This window comes from Theobroma cacao, chromosome 8 (genome assembly GCF_053813885.1).
Source record: "Theobroma cacao isolate CCN51 chromosome 8, ASM5381388v1, whole genome shotgun sequence".
NCBI classification, from domain to species: Eukaryota; Viridiplantae; Streptophyta; class Magnoliopsida; order Malvales; family Malvaceae; genus Theobroma; species Theobroma cacao.
The window spans coordinates 27015489-27036328 of record NC_142646.1 but is presented as its reverse complement, the minus strand read 5'-3'; the positions used below and the strand labels follow the sequence as shown (position 1 = coordinate 27036328).

General features: G+C 32.1%; 2 protein-coding genes and 1 pseudogene across 8 annotated transcripts; 1 reads left to right on the top strand and 2 right to left on the bottom strand.

Annotated features, from left to right (window-relative positions):
- Positions 1 to 625: 625 nt before the first annotated feature.
- LOC18592864 (uncharacterized) lies at positions 626 to 3339 on the bottom strand (annotated as a pseudogene). Its single transcript, XR_016028066.1, has 3 exons — positions 2963 to 3339; positions 1626 to 1848; positions 626 to 1195 (listed from the first exon to the last, which is right to left on the bottom strand). The product of XR_016028066.1 is annotated as an uncharacterized LOC18592864 (transcript).
- Positions 3340 to 7216: 3877 nt separating this feature from the next.
- On the bottom strand, positions 7217 to 10521 carry LOC18592863 (Pentatricopeptide repeat (PPR) superfamily protein). 2 transcript variants are annotated; one of them, XR_001929143.2, is made up of 2 exons: positions 10314 to 10521; positions 7217 to 7616 (listed from the first exon to the last, which is right to left on the bottom strand). XR_001929143.2 is itself a non-coding variant. In XM_007019786.3 (2 exons), the coding sequence occupies exon 2, from the start codon at positions 9931 to 9933 to the stop codon at positions 8902 to 8904; it is 1032 nt and encodes a 343-aa protein (XP_007019848.3). In that variant the 5' UTR covers positions 9934 to 9975; positions 10314 to 10521; the 3' UTR covers positions 8333 to 8901. The 2 variants fall into 2 exon arrangements, 1 of the variants encoding a protein (XP_007019848.3); XM_007019786.3 differs by lacking the exon at positions 7217 to 7616 and adding an exon at positions 8333 to 9975.
- A 4095-nt stretch (positions 10522 to 14616) lies between these two features.
- Positions 14617 to 19272, top strand: LOC18592861 (Rieske (2Fe-2S) domain-containing protein). 5 transcript variants are annotated; one of them, XR_001929140.2, is made up of 5 exons: positions 14617 to 15119; positions 16594 to 16854; positions 16957 to 17174; positions 18826 to 18868; positions 19014 to 19167. XR_001929140.2 is itself a non-coding variant. In XM_088809178.1 (4 exons), exons 1-3 carry the CDS (start codon positions 14697 to 14699, stop codon positions 17143 to 17145), a joined length of 873 nt encoding a protein of 290 aa, XP_088665304.1. In that variant the 5' UTR covers positions 14617 to 14696; the 3' UTR covers positions 17146 to 17174; positions 19192 to 19272. The 5 variants fall into 5 exon arrangements, 3 of the variants coding, with proteins under 3 accessions (XP_088665304.1, XP_007019846.3, XP_017981855.2); XR_001929139.2 differs by having other exon boundaries at positions 18821 to 18868; XM_088809178.1 differs by lacking the exons at positions 18826 to 18868; positions 19014 to 19167 and adding an exon at positions 19192 to 19272.
- Positions 19273 to 20840: the final 1568 nt, after the last annotated feature.

The window sequence follows — 20840 nt, the reverse complement described above, 5'->3', positions numbered from 1 at the left end:
TAAAGAACTGGGCGTGACACTCCTTCACTCAATCTAGACGTCGTCGTCGTCGATCACCTTGCCTGCTTTCCTCTGGAAGTACTTGGCAGAAGTGTTTGGCATAAGTCGAGTTAAGATTGGGTTAACCAACTGGTCAATGGGAAGAATGAATACTGTGTATTTTCTCAAACAAAGTATTTTAACAAGCTGCTTTTTTATATTAATCAGATTACTTGCATAAATAAAAAATCAAGAGTCATCTGAGCTTTAGCTCAAGTGATGAGGGTGGAGTGGGGATCTGAGGTAAGGCTTAATAATTCTCAAGGCCTTCATCTAACTATTGAAGTGAGACTTCATTGGTAGATCTTCAGCTGTTAAATTATGTTGAAGCTGTCACTCTGTTGTAAGAAAATTGGTACAGCCAAAAAAATATATGGGATTAGCCGAATTCCCTTCATCATTCCGTTATTTATTTTTTATTATTCTAATATAAGTATAATATGTGAAAAAGTTTTGGAATTGTTTAAAAAAATTTTAAAATAAATTTGTATTAATTTATTACGTTCAATTAAGTTTTTGCAAATTTATTTAAATCAAATACAGATAGCATGCAAGTTTATACATTTAATAAGCAATACAGATAGCATTTTTACTGTGAATCAAACTGCTCTGAATTCAACACTTTACATATGTTCATACACTCTATATTGACCCTAACCTGACCTGACACTCAATTTTTCCTCAGGATACAAAAATTGGCGCCCCGTCGGGACTCTCTGCCATGGGGTCTTGCCTATTATTTTACCTATCGGCCGCAACAAAATTACCAGGAGCTGCTAAGAGGTTGAAGCAAGATCGATGCACTTGCCCACACGAGAGCCTAACAAAACTTGGTAGGGAGGGTTTCATTCAGTAGAGCGTGGCTCTGAAGAATTTGACCATTTCATCTGCATGAAGCTTCTCTTCCTCCATGGGCCCATGTGGAGGTTCTTCTCCTCCATTGACCTTTTGGCTGCATCGCACATGACACCAACCATGGCGTTCAGGTAATCAGCTTTGCCTGCATAACACTTGGGTAATTGCTCTACAAGCTTGCTGTACTCATCGCATGCTTTCGCAATCTCGAATTGGTCTCGGAACTCCAATTCGATCACAAACGGGACTTGCTTCTTCTTCCCCTGTGTGCTTGCAATCACCTCAATGTATTCATGTGTCCCTGAAAGTCATTAGGTAAATGCATAACATAATTAGATCCATATTTTATCAAAATTTATAACTTACATTAATGGAATATTTCAATTTCATCATTTTTTTCATCATCAATGAAATTGAAAATATATCATGATCGTAAAAGTCTGTCGTAAATTTCACATCGATATGCATTAAACTACGATAGTGTATTTAAGTGTTAGCATTATTTTCAATGAAGTATTATTTGTGAAATAAAATTGTGAAGTTCAATGTACTAAATAGAAAATATCTTGCAGGTTGACGTAAATCGTGATATTTGATAAATTATGGGTTTAATATATCAAATCATACGATATCTGTACATTAGTGTGAACTGTGATATTGCATAAATTAAATGAAATCAAAATAAATCGATAAAATTCAATATTAAATCAAGAATATAATGAGAAATTAACCTCCGGGATGCTTTTTGGTGTGTTTCCACTTGGAAACACAGAGAGAGGCATTAAGTCCTCTATCACAAAGCAGACTGATTACTCTCTTTCGCAAGCAGTGGGTGCAACCATCGATGCTTGGCTTGGTGCAGCTGCAAAAGTCTGTCTCTCTTGCTACCTCTATGATTCGACAAATTTCTTGTCGTAACTTGGAACCTGTCAACACGTAACGCTCTAGAATTTCCTGAAACATTTAAGCACAAGAGCAAACAAACAAAAATGAAACAGTTATATAAAAGATGAAGAATCTATTGTTAAACCAAATTTGAACATTTTGATAATGAAATTTCTTCACAAAATTTTGTAATTAATGTGAGGACGGAAATTTTTTTCCCCTTAATTTCAAAGTAGTATATTTTTAATTCAAAAGACTAGATTATTAGGTGAAAGACAAATAGAATATTTGACATTATATGGGTTCTTTTGACACATAAACAAAAGAAACTCATCTTGGTTCGTTCACTCATAAAAGAAAGGAACCCACGTTTGTTCGAGATTATCTCGACCTTAATATTACTTATAGAAATCTCACCTTTATAAAAATTGAATAAATTTTAATGCCACTTTATCGGAAGATCACACCTCTAGCTCAAAAGGCATGTGTATCATGTGAAAAAAAATTCTTTACTTGTAAGTTGAAGACTTATATCATTTTTTACTGAAATTCATAACACAATCATTCACCTAATTTTAATATATTGTAATTCGTTTAGCTTGTAATTTATATCTTATTATAAATTATTTTAAGGAATAAATAGTTGTCAAGTTCACAGTCAAAATCAGTCCAAAAAAAGGGATCATCTGTGCATGAAAATAGAAAACAGAAGGCTCTGGTTTATTATTTGTGTACCACACAAGAAATAGGGGCTTTTCTATGTTTATGAAGCTCCGCAACCCAACATGTGGTTTAATTACAAACATTCATTTACAAAACAATCAACACCCCCCTGATTCACCTCCCTTCCTCTCTCTCTCCATTTTTTACTTTGCTTTGTTTAACTGACTAACAAGTCTCATATGCTGCTCGCTTATGGAAGTAAATCTTTATTTGATATTTTGTCTGGTTTCTAGCTAGCTTATGGACAAACCTATCAAAACCATGTCTGCTATTTCAATGAAAGCTACTCCTTTGTCTGCTATTTCTGATTTTTTTTTTTCCTATGAGTAGTTAACCTTGAAACCAGGTTTACAGAAATATCCTGAGATGTTTATGAGCCCAAAGTAGAAAAAACCATCCCATTCCCATGGTAATTAAATACCTATGTGGTGACATGAAATACATATAGATATAAATATACCTGAAGCAAAGCCTCCTGGGATTCCCAGTAAAGGGTACGTTCAATAGGGTCATTGGATTCATTACCATCTGATCCATAGCCATCAATAGTTTCTTGGTTAAGGCAAGCATCGGATTCAGCAAAATTGTTGCTGTCCAGAAACTCTGAAACTTTCTCTTCAAGGCTGTAATTATAGCAGCAGCCATGCTGATTATGATGATGATGACCATGGTACTGTTCAAGAGCCTTCTCTCCAATAAGCTTACCCATTTCTTCTTTCTAGCCAAACCCAGATATTAATGGAATCTGTATATATATAAGAGGAAAGAAGGTTTAAAGAAAGAGAAAAACATGTGGACATGAAGAAGAAGAAGAAGAAAAGGCTCTTGCACCAAAAATCCATCACCAGGGAGAAGAATATATATACACACACCTAACATTCGACGTCAGCATTCATAAGATTTTTTTTATTTATTTATGATATTTGCATTCAGACAATTTTGGAAAAGACAACAAAATAAAAATTTGACCCCCAACAATTTTATAAAATTAGAAGTTTACCTCATCATTTTGATAAAATTCTATTATTAGCGAAAAAGATTTTGAGGTTTTTCACTTAAGTCCCTGGAAAGAGACAAAAGATAAGACTTTGGTTGGGGTAATAGCTTAAGTCATTCCCCTCTTCCTCTTCTTCTTAGATGAAAACTATTACCTCCTTTGGTTCATTTTTGAGTTAGGGGATAACCATTTCCAAGAATGAACATTTTTTAAAAACATGAAATAATTAATATTGATTTCTTTTTGTATTAACTAGTTCGTCTCCTACGAAATAAGTTTAAATATTTTTAAATAAAAATATCTTTACTCATTTTAGAAAATTATTCGTGATAGATAATAGATTAAGCTGAAATTTGAAAGACTTAAAAAGTTATTAGAGTTTACAATATTGCAACAGTGTGTAAAGGCTTACTTAAATATAAAAAACGAAAATTGTGAGAAATAACTTTCTTCATAAACTTAATTCAAAAATATCTTTTTTTATAATTTAACTATTTTTAACCAATTTTTGACATGACTTGACAACAATGCTCTTTAAATAATTTCAGATAAATTAAAATAGTTTCGGTTTTCTCTATCTTACCATCTAGAGAAAAATTTCAAAATTAAATCCGGATTTCTCTCTCTAGTCAAACACTTTCTGTCTTGTCATCCAGCTCTTCCTCTTCATCCCAAAAAGTAAAAATGACATAAAGTTGTGTGTTTTAGATTCTTAAGTTTATTGGTTTATATTCATAAAATCCCAAAGTCGAAGAATTAAAATTGATTAAATATATCTGTAAATTAGAACATTGTATAACTTTGGTAACTTAAACCTGACTACGAGCAAACAAATCAATTAATTATTAGGTATTGTATTTTTGATTTTTAGGTATTGTATCACTGGTTTTTAAATATTGTGAGACTAATTTTTACGCATTGCGTAACTAATCATTACATCTCTGATTTTTAAAAATTACGCAACTTAAACATTACGTGATTAATTTTTAGGCATTGCGTGACTAGGTTGTAGGCATTGTGTGACTAATTTTTAGGCAATGCCTAAATCACACAATACTTAAAAACTTGTCACGTAATACCCTGTCAACCAGTCAGCAATGCTTAAAAATTAGTAACGCAATACTTAAAAACTAATCACGCAATACTTAAAAATTAGTTACACAATGCTTAAAAACCACCAAAACTACCAAATTTCATTTAGCAAAATGAACAACTTCAAACAACACACTATATTCCACTTAATAACATAATCAACAAATATGCCTACTTGACAAAAAATACTCAAAATGCTCAAAAGTTTTTCTTTATTTATCAAAAACTACTAAAAAATGCTTAAAATGCTCAAAATACTAAAAAGTTTTTCTTCATATATCAAAAACCACTCCAAAATGCTCAAAATGTTCAAAAAATTTTCTTCATGTATTAAAAATTGCTTTAAAATGCTTAAAACGCTTAAAAGTTTTTCTTTCTAATAAAGAATACTCCGGAGATGAATGGTTTGGCAAAGAAAGCTTAAAGGTTATGAATCGATTTAAGACGTGGATCCAAACATATGGGTCAGTTTCATTAAAGGTAATTTTTGTCCAAAATTAATTTCTCTTGACTAAAAATAATTAAAATTATAAAAAATATTATTTTAAAAAACTCTTTAGGTATGAAGGGTATTTTTGAAAAGAACCCATTGAAAAATCTACAAATAATAGTGAAGACAATGAAATCTTATAGATGTGGAAAAACAATTAGACAATGGGATATAGTAAAATTACCTAATTTGATAAATATATATAAATATATATATATATATAGAAAAGTAAGCTTTGTATAAAAAGCCAATTATGCTACAAAATATATTTTATAATGGAATAGAAGAGAAAGTATATCTCATTAAGAAATTATTTTATACATCTACAACAAAATTTTTGCATTTCTCATTTTGATTATAATAAAAAAATCAATAAATCGATATAATTATTAAATGAACACACATGGATTATGTAAATTTGTCTGTAAAGTTCAAAAACTCAATATGATTTATATGATAATTATTTACTTTGATTTATTATGTAGTACACTTATACTACAACTTTTCATAGCTTGAGAGGCCTTTCAAAGGGTAGGGGACAAGATGTGAAACACATTAGTTGGAAAGATGGGAGCACGTTTTCCATGCATATTTTGGTGAGTTATTGGTTATGCATGGTGATGGGGTTTGGATTATTGTAGGATTAGTTTTGTAGGTTACATACATTATCTACAACTTGACTCTGCCGGTGGGCATGAAAGCAATGCTTGTGCTGTGGGATTGATTTCCTCCCCAATTGTAGTTTGTCCTCACCTTTCAACCATAATTATGAAAAGGAAATTTTCCTCTTGTAGCAAAAAAGCAAAGTACTTTTTTGGATAAAAAAGTAAATGATATTTTTAGGTAATAAAAGGTATAATGTTGGAAAAAAACTCTTGAATTGTTTTAAAAAATTCAAATAAATCTTTATTCATATACCTTTATAATTAATGGTTGACTAATTTTTATTAGTCAAATTGCAAATTTATCATTTCTTGCAGCACATGAAGTTGACATGATATTGACTTGAAAAGTGAAAATGTCACAAGTAACAACAAAGGGTAGTATATTTACGACTCAAAATCAAAATTCTTTTAAAATTTTTAATTTTATTGTATGCTAACTACATTGTCAAGAGCATCTTCTAACTTTTGATAAATTAATTGGTTTAATGATACTCAAAGTTAGGCATCATTTTCGCCCTTCAAATTAAATAGTCTAGGAATTAAAACTTATAATATTATTTTTATTGGTCTTTGATCATCCTCCTTTTTAGTTCTCATTTAAGGAATTAAATGGTATATAATTGAATAAATTATCTTTGACTTGGTGGATACAACATATAATCTGATCATGAAAGATCATATATAATTGTGTTCCAATAGTTTTTTATATTATGTTGTAATTTTTTAAAAGCATCCCTCTCTTAATGTTATATGGTATTTGTTTATATGGAATCTTCTTTGTCTTTGGCCCCTCTAACAAAACAATTGACAAATTTTTTTAAAAAAAAAATACAAATCGTCCAAATGATTCTCCTATATTTGAGCCAACAAGTCTCAATGTTTTAACTCATGAACAATAGTGATAAGAATCAAAACATCTAAAATTCAATTATAAAGAAATAGATATTTTTCAGTACATAATTAATAATTGATGAACTTGAATTACAGAAACATGATCGAGCACAACTTTCAAACTTTTGTAAGTCTTTGTTTTTTCTTGATTTATATGTTTTTTTTATTATCAATCATTTGATTGTTGATTAAGTTCAACATATTATCTTTTAAAATTTTTAACTCTTATTTTTCTATTTTTAGCCCCCTCAATAAAAGTTAACTAACTCTATCCCTATATAACCATATCATTATATGGTAATAACATATCATCTATTAGGACATATCAACATCACATGGTATAAAATGTTAACAAAAAATATTTTCACTAATAATAATTAGTCAATCATAACCATAAAGATTTATTTCAACTCTAAATAAAAATACAAAATTTTAATTAAATGCGAGTCTTTTAAGAATTATGAATGATAATTTTCTTGGTGGAATAGTTAAATAAAACTAAATTTTTTATTCCTATGGTGGAAACATACACAAAAGGGAGCTAATCTTGAGTAAGATTGTGTAATGATAGCACCGAGAGGCCCCTACAACCCGATAATAAAGTAGTCATTAATTTTGATATTAAAATTGAAAGTTTGATATCTAAAGCAAACCTAATATTGTAGATAACTTCACACAAAAATATTATAGATAGCTTTCCCGCCCATTGAAACTCACAAGTGGAAAGACATGAACAAGCAGCAAAAGCATAGCTGAAATTGATGGAACAAAAGAATATATATATATATAAGCACATAATAAATGAAGTAAAATGTGTATCCAGCATAGAATCTCTGTCACTTGAGGCTTTACTTATAACAAGAAGATAAATTCCTTCGCTCCATCTACATTCCTGGATTCACATAAAATTGCCCATGATGTTCCTCATCGATGTGTGCCTTGTGTATGTCCTCAGGTGCATGGTTCCAGCGACTGCAGCCTAGGACAAATATATGATATATAAAAAATATGGAAACAGGATGTGAGAGATGGCTGGTCTAAAATCACCAAGAGAAAGGAATTACCAACCCAAAACTCAATTTCATAAAAAAACTTATCATTCAAGCTGACTGACAACAATTTGCAGACAGGATGAATGATGAGTTCAGACCAACCTATTCAGGTTTTCCAGTCTAGTCATCATGTCGAGATAAACTTACGTTGAGAAATAGGAAGTTGTCCAGCGGCAAGTGACAACAAAGGCAGCAGATATCAACTCGAACTGGCCATTGTATGAAGCAAATAACACAAAGTACCAGTAATCGGTTGACTACTACTCTAAAGCTCAAGAAAAAGAGGGAGAAATAAAGAACTTCAGATCCCTCAATCTTCTTATTAATTATTTACTATTTTTTCTGGTTTTTTTTTTTTTTTTTGGGGAGGGGGGGGGGGGAGGGGGGGGGGGGGTGGTGTGGCGTTGGGGTTTCAAAATCCTTGGCCAAGAAACCAACTGAATCATTAGAAAGTAAACTCTGGCTTTCCTAGGGTGGATTACAAACTCATAAAGATCCAGACACGTAAATTAAAGATGAGTCAGCAAGCAATTTGCCCGAAAATTTGCCTCTCGTCTCAATGAACATGTGCAATAGACAATTTCCAATCATGTTCTAGGAGGCTGTTAATGCTCTTCAATAAAGGAAGACAAGGATAAGAAGATATTGTAGCACTATCTCAATCTTTATTAATCATAGGCCACTCTTAAAACAAGTTCAAGAAAATATGCAGACCATGGCCCATAGTTCTTCTGTCAACTCTATAGCCACACCAACTACACAAGTGAGATGTTGGAGGCACCTTCCAGATGATCTCTAAGCACCACTCCTGCACCTACTGTGCCTGGATTGCCCATAGAAGTGACATCCACATTCACTTTTGACATATTTAGGCAACCAATCAGTACTTGCTTAGTTGATTGAGTCCTTGTTAACTTTCAAGAGTCCTTCACCTATTCCACCTCGTTGAATAACCATAGCTCAAGCTTATCCAAGCCATGAGAAATCAGGATCAAAAAGCATAGAAATCTCTCCACCCACACATTAACCAAATTATAAAAGTTAAAGTACAATGCCAACAAATGATTGACACTAGGCTGCTTTCTTAATCATAGGACAATACCAAAGTATATGTCATTCCCTTAATTTTTGAACACATATTAGCTACCATGGCCAATGCTAATTTTCTAGTTTAAGAAAACTTGTACAGACCACCCATGGAAGCCAAAGTAACTAAGACCCCAGTTCTGCAAATCTTTTCCTTACTGAATAGGCAAGTTTCAGTTCATCAGCATTACATAAACCCTCAACAACCTTTTGCCTGACCTTAATATAGGGTATAAAGCCCCTCTCAGTCATTGCTATAACCACCTTTCCTGCCAAAATATACTCACAACATTCCAAGCATCCTTCAACCACTAACTCATAGCTCTCAAACCCAACAGGGTTACCTTCTCTTTCCAAGAATTCAATCATCTCAATAGCTTTCCATATCTCTCTATTTGCCCGTAAAGTTGCCAACACTTTCACCACAGTTCCCTGTCTTGGTGTCAATCTAGCTTTCTGCACCATTTGCTTCATTAACTCCACTGCATCAACTGTTTTTCTAAATGTGCACATTGCAGCAATTAAACCAGCATAACTCTCCAAATCAGGAAGGGAACCCACTCCACTCATACCTTTCAAGACTTTAACTGCCTCCTCCAACCGATCAACAGCACAAAGAGATGATATAAGGTAATTGCACATTAGCGAGTCAGGACAATATCCGATGTCTTGCATCTCCATAAGGCTATCAGAAACAGACTGAGATTGGCCTTGGCAGTTAAGCCATGCAGAAGAAAGGAGGAGTTTTATTTGCGGAGCAGGGAGACAGCCAGATCGAAGAGTGCACTGGAGGATGGCAAGAGAGAGAGGGATGGGGTGGGGACTCTGAAGAGTGTAGGAAAGAAGAAGGTCATAGGCAATGTGGGGGCGAGAGCGGGGCCTAATAGATTTAAAAGATTGTAAAATTTCATCAATGATTTGGGTTCTTAGCTTCAAAGGGAAGGTGGAGAGAAATGAGAAAGGATTCGGAATGCGCACAGTGTTTTCTACAGCAATGAGAATGTCAGGAAGTTGTTTGTAGGATTTGGCTTCAACAGCAGCTTCAACGGTTTCTTCAACGGAGTGTAATGGTGAGATTGAGTGAATTAAAGAAGAGTGGAAAAGGCATGGATAAAGATTAAACAGAGTTCTGCAAAACTTTGTTGGTCTAGTTGCCATTTTCGGGTTTATGACATATCAGTATAACTAATAGTGTCCAACCTGGAAGCAATGAATCACGGAAAACAGTTAAATAAAGAAGAAAATGGAACAGGAAATATGGGATATACTTAGAATGATGGATAGAGATAAACTTTCCAACATAACTATGCTATGCTAAATACCAAATAAGGCATCATTTTCAGGATTAACAGTGAAAATTCCAGGAATGACAAATATGAGCGTGAATTCAAGCTTCATTGAGTAAACCCAACCTTCCCAAACTCTAATTTGCTGTAAATAAGGACCCAACGTTGCACTAATTCAGTTTCCATAACTTTTTATACACCAAAAATTAAAGAGAAAAATCGAATTTAAGAGAGGAAGACAGCGAGGGAGACCTGTTTCATGGAGTCGGCGATCGTCGCTAGGAAGAGGGTGGCTCGGAAAGGAACCGTGGAGGAAGAGAAAGCTACGGTAAAGGAGAGCCCCCGCTCGTCGGCGTGGAGGAGGATTCTATTGGGGTTCACCGGTGGAATTGAACGCGAGATAACTAAGAGAAGAGAGAGTAGCCCTCCCTCCATAATATTTTGTTGAAATAATAAAAACTTATTTAGATTGTCATCTTAATATTTTAATAAATATAACTTAGAATCAAAATTATCAAAAAATATAAAATAAATTAACCAAGTTATAGTATAAACTTATAATAAAAATGAATTTTAATAATAAAATAGAAAACTTTAGGATAAAATACCCCATCTCCTTAACTTTACTTATAATTACAAACAAGTCAATTAGTTTTCGAAACGAACATTCAATTTCAAAAAAATTCTACTAGATATGTAAGTCCAGTTGTTAGTCAACTATTAATATTTTTATTTGTTTGATGATTTAGTACTATTGAAAAGATAATTTTATTATAATTAATTTTAAAAATTACTATTATATAATTTTTTATTGAGAACACTAAGGGAAGCACCGATACTTTCAAGGGAAGAGAGCATAGATCTTCGATCGATGCTCCCTAAGAGAGGGAACACCAAATCGATGCTCCCAAGGGTGCTCCATTTCTTGGGGAGCACCTGTAGTGGGGTGGTCAGATAGCAAATGAGAACGTCGTCGATCGATCACATTGTTTAAAAAAAAAGAGAGAGAAAAAAAAGAAATGACATTTTAGTTATTTTATTATTTCTATTAACGATGTTTACACTCTTGGGACTGAGTATTCATTTCGAAAACTAATGAACCTGTTTAGAATTATGACTAAAAGTTAAATATGTGAGATATTGTATCCAAAATTTTATAAATAGCTCAACCCATAATAATGTTTCACCGTTTGTTTGAATCTCATCCCTGTAATTCTCAATTACATTGTTACAGTTGCAATCTCATGGTCACCATTATCAATTTCAACATTATGTCGGGTAAGCCCATAATAAATTATAGAGGAAATTATGAAGAATAGTCTTTCTTGATAAGGACATTTTAAAAATAACCATCAAAATAAGTTTAACTGTTTTTAGTCATATTTAATCATGACTTGACAAAAATACCTTTAAAACTATTTCAAATAAATTAAACTATTTATCACAATTTCTCCCCATTTGTGTTTCTGATTTCTCTCTCTCACCATCTCAGTCTCTCAAATTTTATCGATTTCTCTCTTCGGCATTCGTCTACTATGCTTCCAATTTCTCTCTCCCGCATTTTCAGATTTCTCTTTCTTGCGCTTTCAAGACACTAAGTAATGATTTTGATGTGCTTGGATAGATGGCTATTTGAGAAATTTGATTTTTAAGTATTTTGGGTAAAACTAAAACGGTAGAAATGATCATAGATGTTTGAAATAGCTTTTAATTGAATTAATTCGAGACCTAGACACCAATAAACTCAAAAAATTAAAATTTATAAACCTCGGTTTTCAAAGATTTTTTTTTTTAATTTTTAGTTGAAATAGGTGTTTTAGATAAGGAAATTTATGTTTTGATTTATGAAAATATATTCGAAACACTTTAATCGGTGCCAAATTATCAAAAAAAAAATGAAGAAAGTTGAGAAGATTTGAAGTTTTGATTCGTAAGTAATAACAACATTTTAGATATTAAAGTGTAACAAAATGTTTTTGAATATGAATTGTAACAATAATATTTTTTCAATATGGCATGTAACAACAGTATTTTTTTTTCAATATGGCGTGTAATAACTTTTTTTAACCACGGCGTGTAATATGTTTTTGTACATGGCGTGTAACAATAATATTTTTTTAACATGACGTGTAATAACCTAACCATGGCATGTCACATGTTTTTGTACATGGCGTGTCACATGTTTTTGTACATTACGCGTTACATGTTTCTGTACATGACGTGTCACATGTTTCTGTATATGATGTATAACAACCTAACCATGGCGTGTTACATGTTTCTATACATGGCATGTCACATGTTTCTGTACATGGCGGTTACATGTTTTTGTACATGGTGTGTAACAACCTAACCATGATGTGTCACATGTTTTTACACATGGCGTGTAACAACCTAATCATGGCGTGTAACATATTTTTGTACATGACGTGTAACATCATAGTGTGTAATTTCATTAAGAGTAATTTTGTCTAACTTGGTTTAAAATAGTCAAAATTATAAAAAGAGCTATTTTTAAAAATATCTTATCTTTAAAGGTTATTTTTAAAAATATCCCTAAATTATATTTATATAATTTTCAAGAAAAATGTTAACTAAAACATAACCATCATCAACTCTCTTTCCTACTTTTACATTTTTAATAAGTTATTAATTGATGCCATAATTTTAATAGAGTTGATGTGCGTCCTTGCAAACTAAAATGAAGTTCATGAAATTAATATGTTTGCAAAAGAATTATAATATGTTATTATTATGAAATCTTCATTGCATCAAAGTATTATTTTTAAATTGTTCATAGTAGATGTTTTATCAAGATACGATATTCAAAGAAGTTGAGAGATTACCACATGTTATGTTTCTTATTTGTGAAGTAGACAAACGATTTGTAAATTTAAAGTATGGAAATACTTAAAACTAACATGTAGATGCTTATTAGAAAAACAAGTTCATTGAACATGGTTGTCCATGAGAAATGCATTTCGTAATTCACTTTAAGTATTTTTTGAAATATATTCTCATGTGTTAATCCTGTAATTGATTCTTAAATTTGATATCATCAAATTATTTTATGTTGATATTGTTATACTTTGATATCATCTTACATAGTCTTAGCTAATAATGTAAAACTGGATGAATATTCGATATAACATGAAAAACATGAAGATAAACGAATGGTCAATAAAAGATACATCATCCTAGTGATTTGAGGAAGATATCTCATCGTTACTTAACATGTATTGACTCATGCGAATTCTTGGTAAAAGTAGAATGAAGATTTGGAATAAAAGTTTTTCGAATTTCATTAAGAGTCAAGAGCAAGCATTAAGAACTAAAATGATAAAAAAACATTTATATAAAGTAGATATTGAATCATGATCTATGTTTTATCATGATATTGGATGATGAGAAAGGAATTCTCTAAAGACTAAACACTGAAAGTTTAACCATTATGACTCTTTTTTAACATTCAGATAGTCATGACACAATATTAGATGTCAATTTTGATCTATAAATAAAAAAAATCAATTTGGGAATTGAAGATAAATGCAATCATAAAATTAAAAAAAAGGTAAAATAATCAAAAATTTTTAACTTTTAATCATAATTACACACGAGTCCATTAGTTTTCAAAATAAATACTTCATCCCAAACATGTAAACGACATTAATGACTAAGTATAAAATGTCTAAAATGCTATTATTACTTTTTCACTCTTTTTCTATCTTTTGGTAAGCCAAAAATGCTCCCTTACTTTGGTCAACCACCCTAAGGGAGCACAAGATTTGAGGAGCACCGATCTAGTGCTCCCTATTGCTTTCTTGGGGAGCACCATGATGGGTGCTCCCTAATGAGCACCATCCCGGTTGGCGAGAGGGTTTTATTTTTTTGAAAAAATTATAGTTTGGTAATTTTTAAAAGTAATGAAAGGTAAAATTATTTTTTGTAATATTATCACATTATCAAATTAATGAAAATATTAATGATTTATTAACGGTTGAAGCAAAAAATTTCTTTTAGAACGAAATGTTCATTTTGAAAATTGATAGTTCCACATATAATTATGATTAAAGGTTGAGGAGATCTGCATATTTTACTCAAAAAAAGAAAAAACGAGATGAGAAGGTTTTTAACGAGGCTTGACCTCCATGTAGTAGGAATAAATGTGGGAATGGGTTAATTTATGTACTTGGAATGTCCATTGTTTCTCTTACATTGTAACTAAGTTATTGGTGAATGAATGAAATACACCTTCTTCCAAAAAAAAAAATCAAAAACTATATAAAAAGACAGCATTAGACCTAGAAATGATTAGGTTACTACAAGCAAAATCAAACGTTTACATTACACATTAAATCTTAAACTATATATTTATTTACTTAAAATTTAGTACAAAAAATTCTTGAAATTGAAATTAGAAGGAAGAAGAAAGAGTAACAAATAGTGAAAAGGAAATTAAAAAAAAATGAAAATGGGTAATTGGATTCACAAAAAAATGAGAAAAAGAAAATTGTGGACACAAGACCTACACAAACCATACTCCCCATTTGCTACTCCAGAAGTTAGTTTATCCACTCACTCTTTCTGTGGCCATGCAAACCCCCTCACTCTCTCCCTCGCCTATTCTCTCCTCTCGCCATGTCCACAGCTTTCCACCCTAATTACCATTTCATCCCCACCCCTACCCCCGCTCTCCGCGGCAGCCACCGCCCCCGCAATCTCCCATCGCCACGCCCAATTCTCCTCCGCCCCAACAACCCTCTTTCTCTTGGCTACCGTTTCGCCCGTAAACAATGTAGTAGCAGCAGCATAATCACGTGCAAAGCGACAGAAGTGTCTTCTGTGAGTGAAGAATCAGCGGCGTCGGGCGGTGGTGGTGGTGAGAACTGGGTGCCGGTGGTGCCGCTGGCAGCGCTGCCGAAGGGAGAGCGGCGCGTGATCATTCAAGACGGGGAGACAATACTGTTGCTTTGGTATAAGGATGAGATTTTCGCTATTGAGAATCGTTCGCCTGCTGAAGGAGCTTACACTGAAGGCTTGCTAAACGCCAAGCTCACCCAGGTTCTTTTTTTCTCATTTACTCTGCCATTGCATGCCTCTAAGAACTGGAAGTAAGTTCATTGGAATTTAAGTGTCAGGTTCAGTCATGTGGAATTCAAGTATTATAAGAGCATTGCACATAACATCTGTGTGAATGGGCAACAGAGATTGGGTTGAAAAGTTAATAGAAAGGGGTGAGATTTAGGGGATTCCAGCACAAGATCTCTACTCATTTTCAGGAGATAGTTAGTGAACAAATTATCTCAAAATTTAAGCTACTAGTAAAGATCCTAACTTTTTATATGTAAGTTCTAACACTACCCTCTGGTGAAGAAGGTCTTTAGGAGAATTGAGAATTGTGTGTCATCAGTTTTATGCTCTGCTATGCAATGCCCATATGTCTTCCACATTGTCTAAATCATTTATAATTGAAGGTAGTTTACAATAAACTCAACAACTTTTGGTATTGAAAGAAAATCTGTTGTCTGGCTGAGACAATCGTTGCTGGTATGGCGGACAAAGCCAATCCAAAGTGCATTCCTTTTGTCTCCTGTTGGTGATCACTGAATCACTGGTAGTGGGCTTGATTATTCAGTAAATTGTATTGTCCAGAAGCCAAGACAAGATGAAACACCAAAACTGTCTAGAGGGAAATCTGAGAGGACAGAAGAGGGAGTGGCAATAATGCTTCTCTGTTGCTTGCTTGGACAGAGAAGTGGGAGGATAAAAGTACTTCTCTTTGTACACAGTGTCATCTTTCCAAGTTGGATACATTGTTCTTGGCCAATCAGGTTGGACATTAGAAGAGGAAAATTTGAGACAACATGAGAAGTTATATAATGACAAAGAATTTGAACTTTTTCTTTCGTGCTGTTTCTAAGAACAAGTAGAAAGTTTTAATTTTACCATTCTCTAATTTCCTCCTTCCTGTCTTCCCTAGATCATTTTTTCATCTTCCCTACTTAGCTAAGCAATTTGATGGTGATTATCATCTTGAATTTTGAGGCGTTATACTTGCTTTATGTCTTCATGGATCATGTAAGAATTTATGACAATGATAGGCATTGACCCTGTCCAGGTCTTACAAGAATCCGATTCTTTCATCGGATAGAATACCTGTATTGATGTCAACTTGGACTTTTTATATGGAACCTTTGAGTTGTCAAGCCCCGAAATCATCAACCTATAATATTGCACTTCCAAGGTCTGTCACTTCATATCTGACATGCAAAAATTATCTAATAATCAAATACCTTGCAGGTATTGTTTTATGTGAACGGTTCTGGTTTTTATTTTAATTGCTTTCATTTCATATACACAGTTTTAGCTGTTGTAAATACCAATCAGATATTTTTACCTGCTAAGGAACATTAGAAACTTTTATGAATTTGTACATGAGGCTATTGTTCTCTGTAATTTGCAGCCTGCTTCCATTTGTGATATCTAGAATGATGGAAAGCAAAATGTCTAATTATATTATTCGTTTTTCTTACAGGATGGTTGTATAGTTTGTCCAACAACTGATAGCACATTTGATCTTCGGACTGGAGCCATCAAGGAATGGTATCCAAAAAACCCAGTGCTGCGAGTCCTTACACCTGCTTTGAGGACACTGTATATCTACCCTGTAAAAACAGATGAAGAAAATATTTTAATCAGCATGAGGGGCAGTGCAAAAGCTGATGCGGCTGCAGAGATTGTCTTTAGTGGGAGAGCTCAACCTGGTGTAACGGCTACTGATGTCAATGTGGATGAGGTAACTACAGTGCTGTTATTTTTCAAAGCAAAAAAACATTCAGATATGGTAGAAGCATGAAATTGACTTGTTAGATATATTTTTGCATATAATATTCTTTAGGTGAGAATGGTAGTTGATGAGAACTCAGAGGGGTTTGGTTTCACGGGAAAGAACGAAATTATAAATGGGAAGGCAGCTATCATCGGTTTCCTGCTGTTGCTGGATTTCGAGCTCCTAACCGGTAAAGGTCTTTTGAAGGGAACTGGCTTCTTGGACTTCATATATGCTGCTTCAAATGCTTTCAACTAGAATTACAAGTACCATTTCATTCACATGAGGTATATCTTCTCGTCCTATTCTCACTACTTTGTCATGTATAATCACTTGAATTCTCTGGATATTTCATGGACTGTTGTATATTTGCCTCGAAATTTGACGACATTGATTGTTGATAATTCCTAATTAATATGTACAACAAAATTCCAATTCCCATGAAGCCAACAGCCTTAAAAGGTTGTGTTTAACTGCATCTTGTGTTATCTGCCTTCTGGTTTATCTGATGTCTATACAATAATAAAGGATTTAGTCCCTGAAGCTACGAATAGATGTTATAATCTGAGATGCCAACTCATCTCCTTTAATTTTATTTGTTAATGTTTGTTTGATTTCGTAATTCATGCTCGCACTTCTTAACCATGTTGTGTAAATATAAAAGATTAATAATTATACGGGATAAATACGAACACTACACAATTAATTAAAAGTGTGAAAATTTTAAATACGAAAATGGATACGTTTATTAAATATGTAACACAACATGACACACTTTACATGTATATTAAACAAGTTAGTTAAATTTTATATAACACGACATGATTTATAAACAATTTAATTGATTAACATGATTAAATTAAAATATGTACAATTACAAATGAAATGAAGTATAATTTTATTATTCAAATTTAAAATAAATAATTTATAAAAATAACTATAATAAAATAATAGTATACATCAAACATAATAAAATCCACTATTATCATCATAAAAATAATCGTACCGTAAATGAGTAAGGTAGATAAGTTACGTGGATATACACAATTAATTAATTAATGGTGTGTTAAACAGTTTTTAAATAAATTAAATTGATTTGACAAATTTAAAATAGGAAATTTTTGACATGAGTAAAATATGAAATACGATTACTTTTAATATAAATCTGATTAATTTCATATCAACGTATCGTATTCGTGACATATATAAACTTATAAGATATATTTGGCAACAAACAGCAATAACACCACCAATGAAAAGAGGTGAACAGGAGAATGGCAGCCCATTACATATATATATATTTATATATATATATATTTATATATTTATATATGTGGAAACGACTCCAAACAGTGAAAGCCTTGATGATGACCAGAAATGGTAGGTTGTGTATTCACGTGTATCTGTGAGCGCACACGTTCAAATATATTGACCAACACTAAACAGGAAAACACGTCCATAGAAGAAAAAAACTACAAGCAGAAAGAAGATGAAAACAACACAAACCAGTGGCAGATACTAGCATTAATGAAGCAACAATGACAGTCTTAATGCAAAATTGCCCACTTCAGCCTCAAATCGGTTGGGGGAAACCAACATTGATATGCAAAATTGCCGACTGAAGCCTGAATTGGATTCTCTAATACTGCGTTTGGTTGGAAAAAAGTTTGGCTAAGTTAGTTTCTTTTTCTTTATCCATATGTACTATTAGTAATGTTTCTGATTAAGTTTGATATTGCCAGTCAAGTGATACTTTATCCCAGTAAGCAAATCTATTGGTATAGATTAATCTATAGGTTAGATTTACCACTAAACTATATATTCAAAGTGAATGACAATATACATTTTTTCTTCTAATTCTAAGTTTCGTCTTGCTTTTTCTGAATTTGAGGTGTAACCCTCACTACTTCTTCTTATTGTTCATATATGGAAGTCGAGGCAAGAAGTCGGTTAAACAACAAATAAGGCTGGATAATAATTGGTACGCCCCTTGTTAAGAATTTGTGAGAATCCGTTATATTTTATATGTAGAGACTTGAACTTATATTTTGGGTTAACGTGATTAATATCATTAGAATCCTACATCTGTTGGTGTGATCTTAATAATTTTGTGCAACTTCTATTAGGTTTGATTTGGACTTAAAGGCCCCAATGGGAAGAGATTAATATGACACCTTCAATCTTATATTGAGAATTTATGAAGATCCGTTATGGTGTATACATAGAGATTTGTACTTTGATAGTCTTCAGTGGACAAAATTGATAAAAATTTATATGATTTATTTATATATTTTTCATCAACAGAATCATGCTACCAAATAGGTATTTGGTACTATTCTTCATATGTAATATTTCAAGATTGGAGAAGCATGATTTCACTTCCAATCCACGCATGACACATGTTGGACAGAAAAACCCATTAATCCCTCTATGCGGAATCTTTGCACGGACTTGACCAGCTCAGGGGTAATTCAAGCAGTCCAGGATTTAGACATAATGAGCAGGTCATCAAGGCTGAGTCAAGCAGTCAGAGCGGTGGAAATATACATATAATAATCCTAACTATCCAAATCAAATCCATCTCAAGTCTTCAACCACCTAATAACTTCAACAAGTTAGACTCATCTCATGGTGTGGAATTCTTTGCTGGAGAAGCCAAAGTTGAAGACAACTAAGCCCACCGCCATAAACAGAGTCGAGTTACAATCTCTAAAATCTTTCAAATCCAATAGACTTTTGTACACTACACGAATTTATATCGGTTTAGATTTATATTAATAGTGTTTTATGCATTAATTATGTTGATATGATTAAGAAGTGAGTAAATTGTGTCTTATTTTAATAGTATTAATTGTGCATTAATTAATCAATCGTGTTAATAGGTTATAAATCGTATAAATTTTAATTATGTTATATCGTACAAAATTTAATCCGATATGTTTAATAAATGTGTTAATGGTGTCGTGTCATGTTACACGTTTATTAAACGTATTCATGTATGTGGTTAAGATCTTGATACGATTAATTAATCATGTTGTGTTCTTGTTTATATATATAATTATCAATACCTTATGTTTACACAACACGATTAAGATACGATTACACAAATTGTCAAGTTTAAAGTTCAATGTTCACTTTTTTTCCTTTTAAATTATCCTAAAATTATGCTTTTTTAACAATAAATTTAACTTATATTTTTTGTGATTTCAATTTTTTTCGAATGGTATTTTACGATTTTTTTCTTAACTAGCACTTTATAAATATATATATTATTTTCGATTATCACTTTGTGAGTAAATTTTGTTCTCATAAGAGATTAAATTGTTAAATTTGTCTCATAAAATTACAAACTATTTTGATGCAATATTTTAAAAAACTCTTGAATTATTCAAAAAAATTTAAATAATTTTTTATTTTTCTATTTTGTTCAATTAAGTATTTATATTTTTTATTTTTAATCAAATAGACTTTTATAACTAATAATTGAAAAATTTGCTAATGAGATGCTAATTCTACTACGTCAAAATGCTGATCAATTATCATGTTTCAACTTTGGTTAGATTTGTTGACATTAATTGAAAGAAAAAGTGACATACACGAAAGAATCAACTGATCTTTTTCAATGTGATAATTAATTACAATAACAACAACAATAAATTTATTATTATTGATACAATCAAGTAGAGGTGTTCATGAGATGAGTTGGACCAATCTCGTTAAAACCTCTAAAATTTAGACTTGAGCTTGATGGAGCTTCTAAAACGTAAGCTTGAGTTCGAATTAGACTTGGCTTATTTTTTAAAAATAAAAAAGTAAGTAAAATCAAAAGTCTTTTTTATCAAAATAAACTCCCAAGTCCTAAACTATATTTAAACCCAAAATTATCTTTTCTTTTCTTCTTTTAATTTTCCAAAGTCCAAAAGTTCATAACCCTATTAAAATTAATTTTCTTC

Bases quoted from the DNA above. Each gene is read 5' to 3' on its own strand.
- LOC18592863 (XM_007019786.3), bottom strand. From the start codon at position 9,933: ATGGCAACTAGACCAACAAAGTTTTGCAGAACTCTGTTTAATCTTTAT.
- LOC18592861 (XM_088809178.1), top strand. From the start codon at position 14,697: ATGTCCACAGCTTTCCACCCTAATTACCATTTCATCCCCACCCCTACC. The intron at 15,120-16,593 runs GTTCTTTTTTTC...TTTTTCTTACAG, and splicing joins TAAACGCCAAGCTCACCCAG to GATGGTTGTATAGTTTGTCC. The intron at 16,855-16,956 runs GTAACTACAGTG...AATATTCTTTAG, and splicing joins CTGATGTCAATGTGGATGAG to GTGAGAATGGTAGTTGATGA.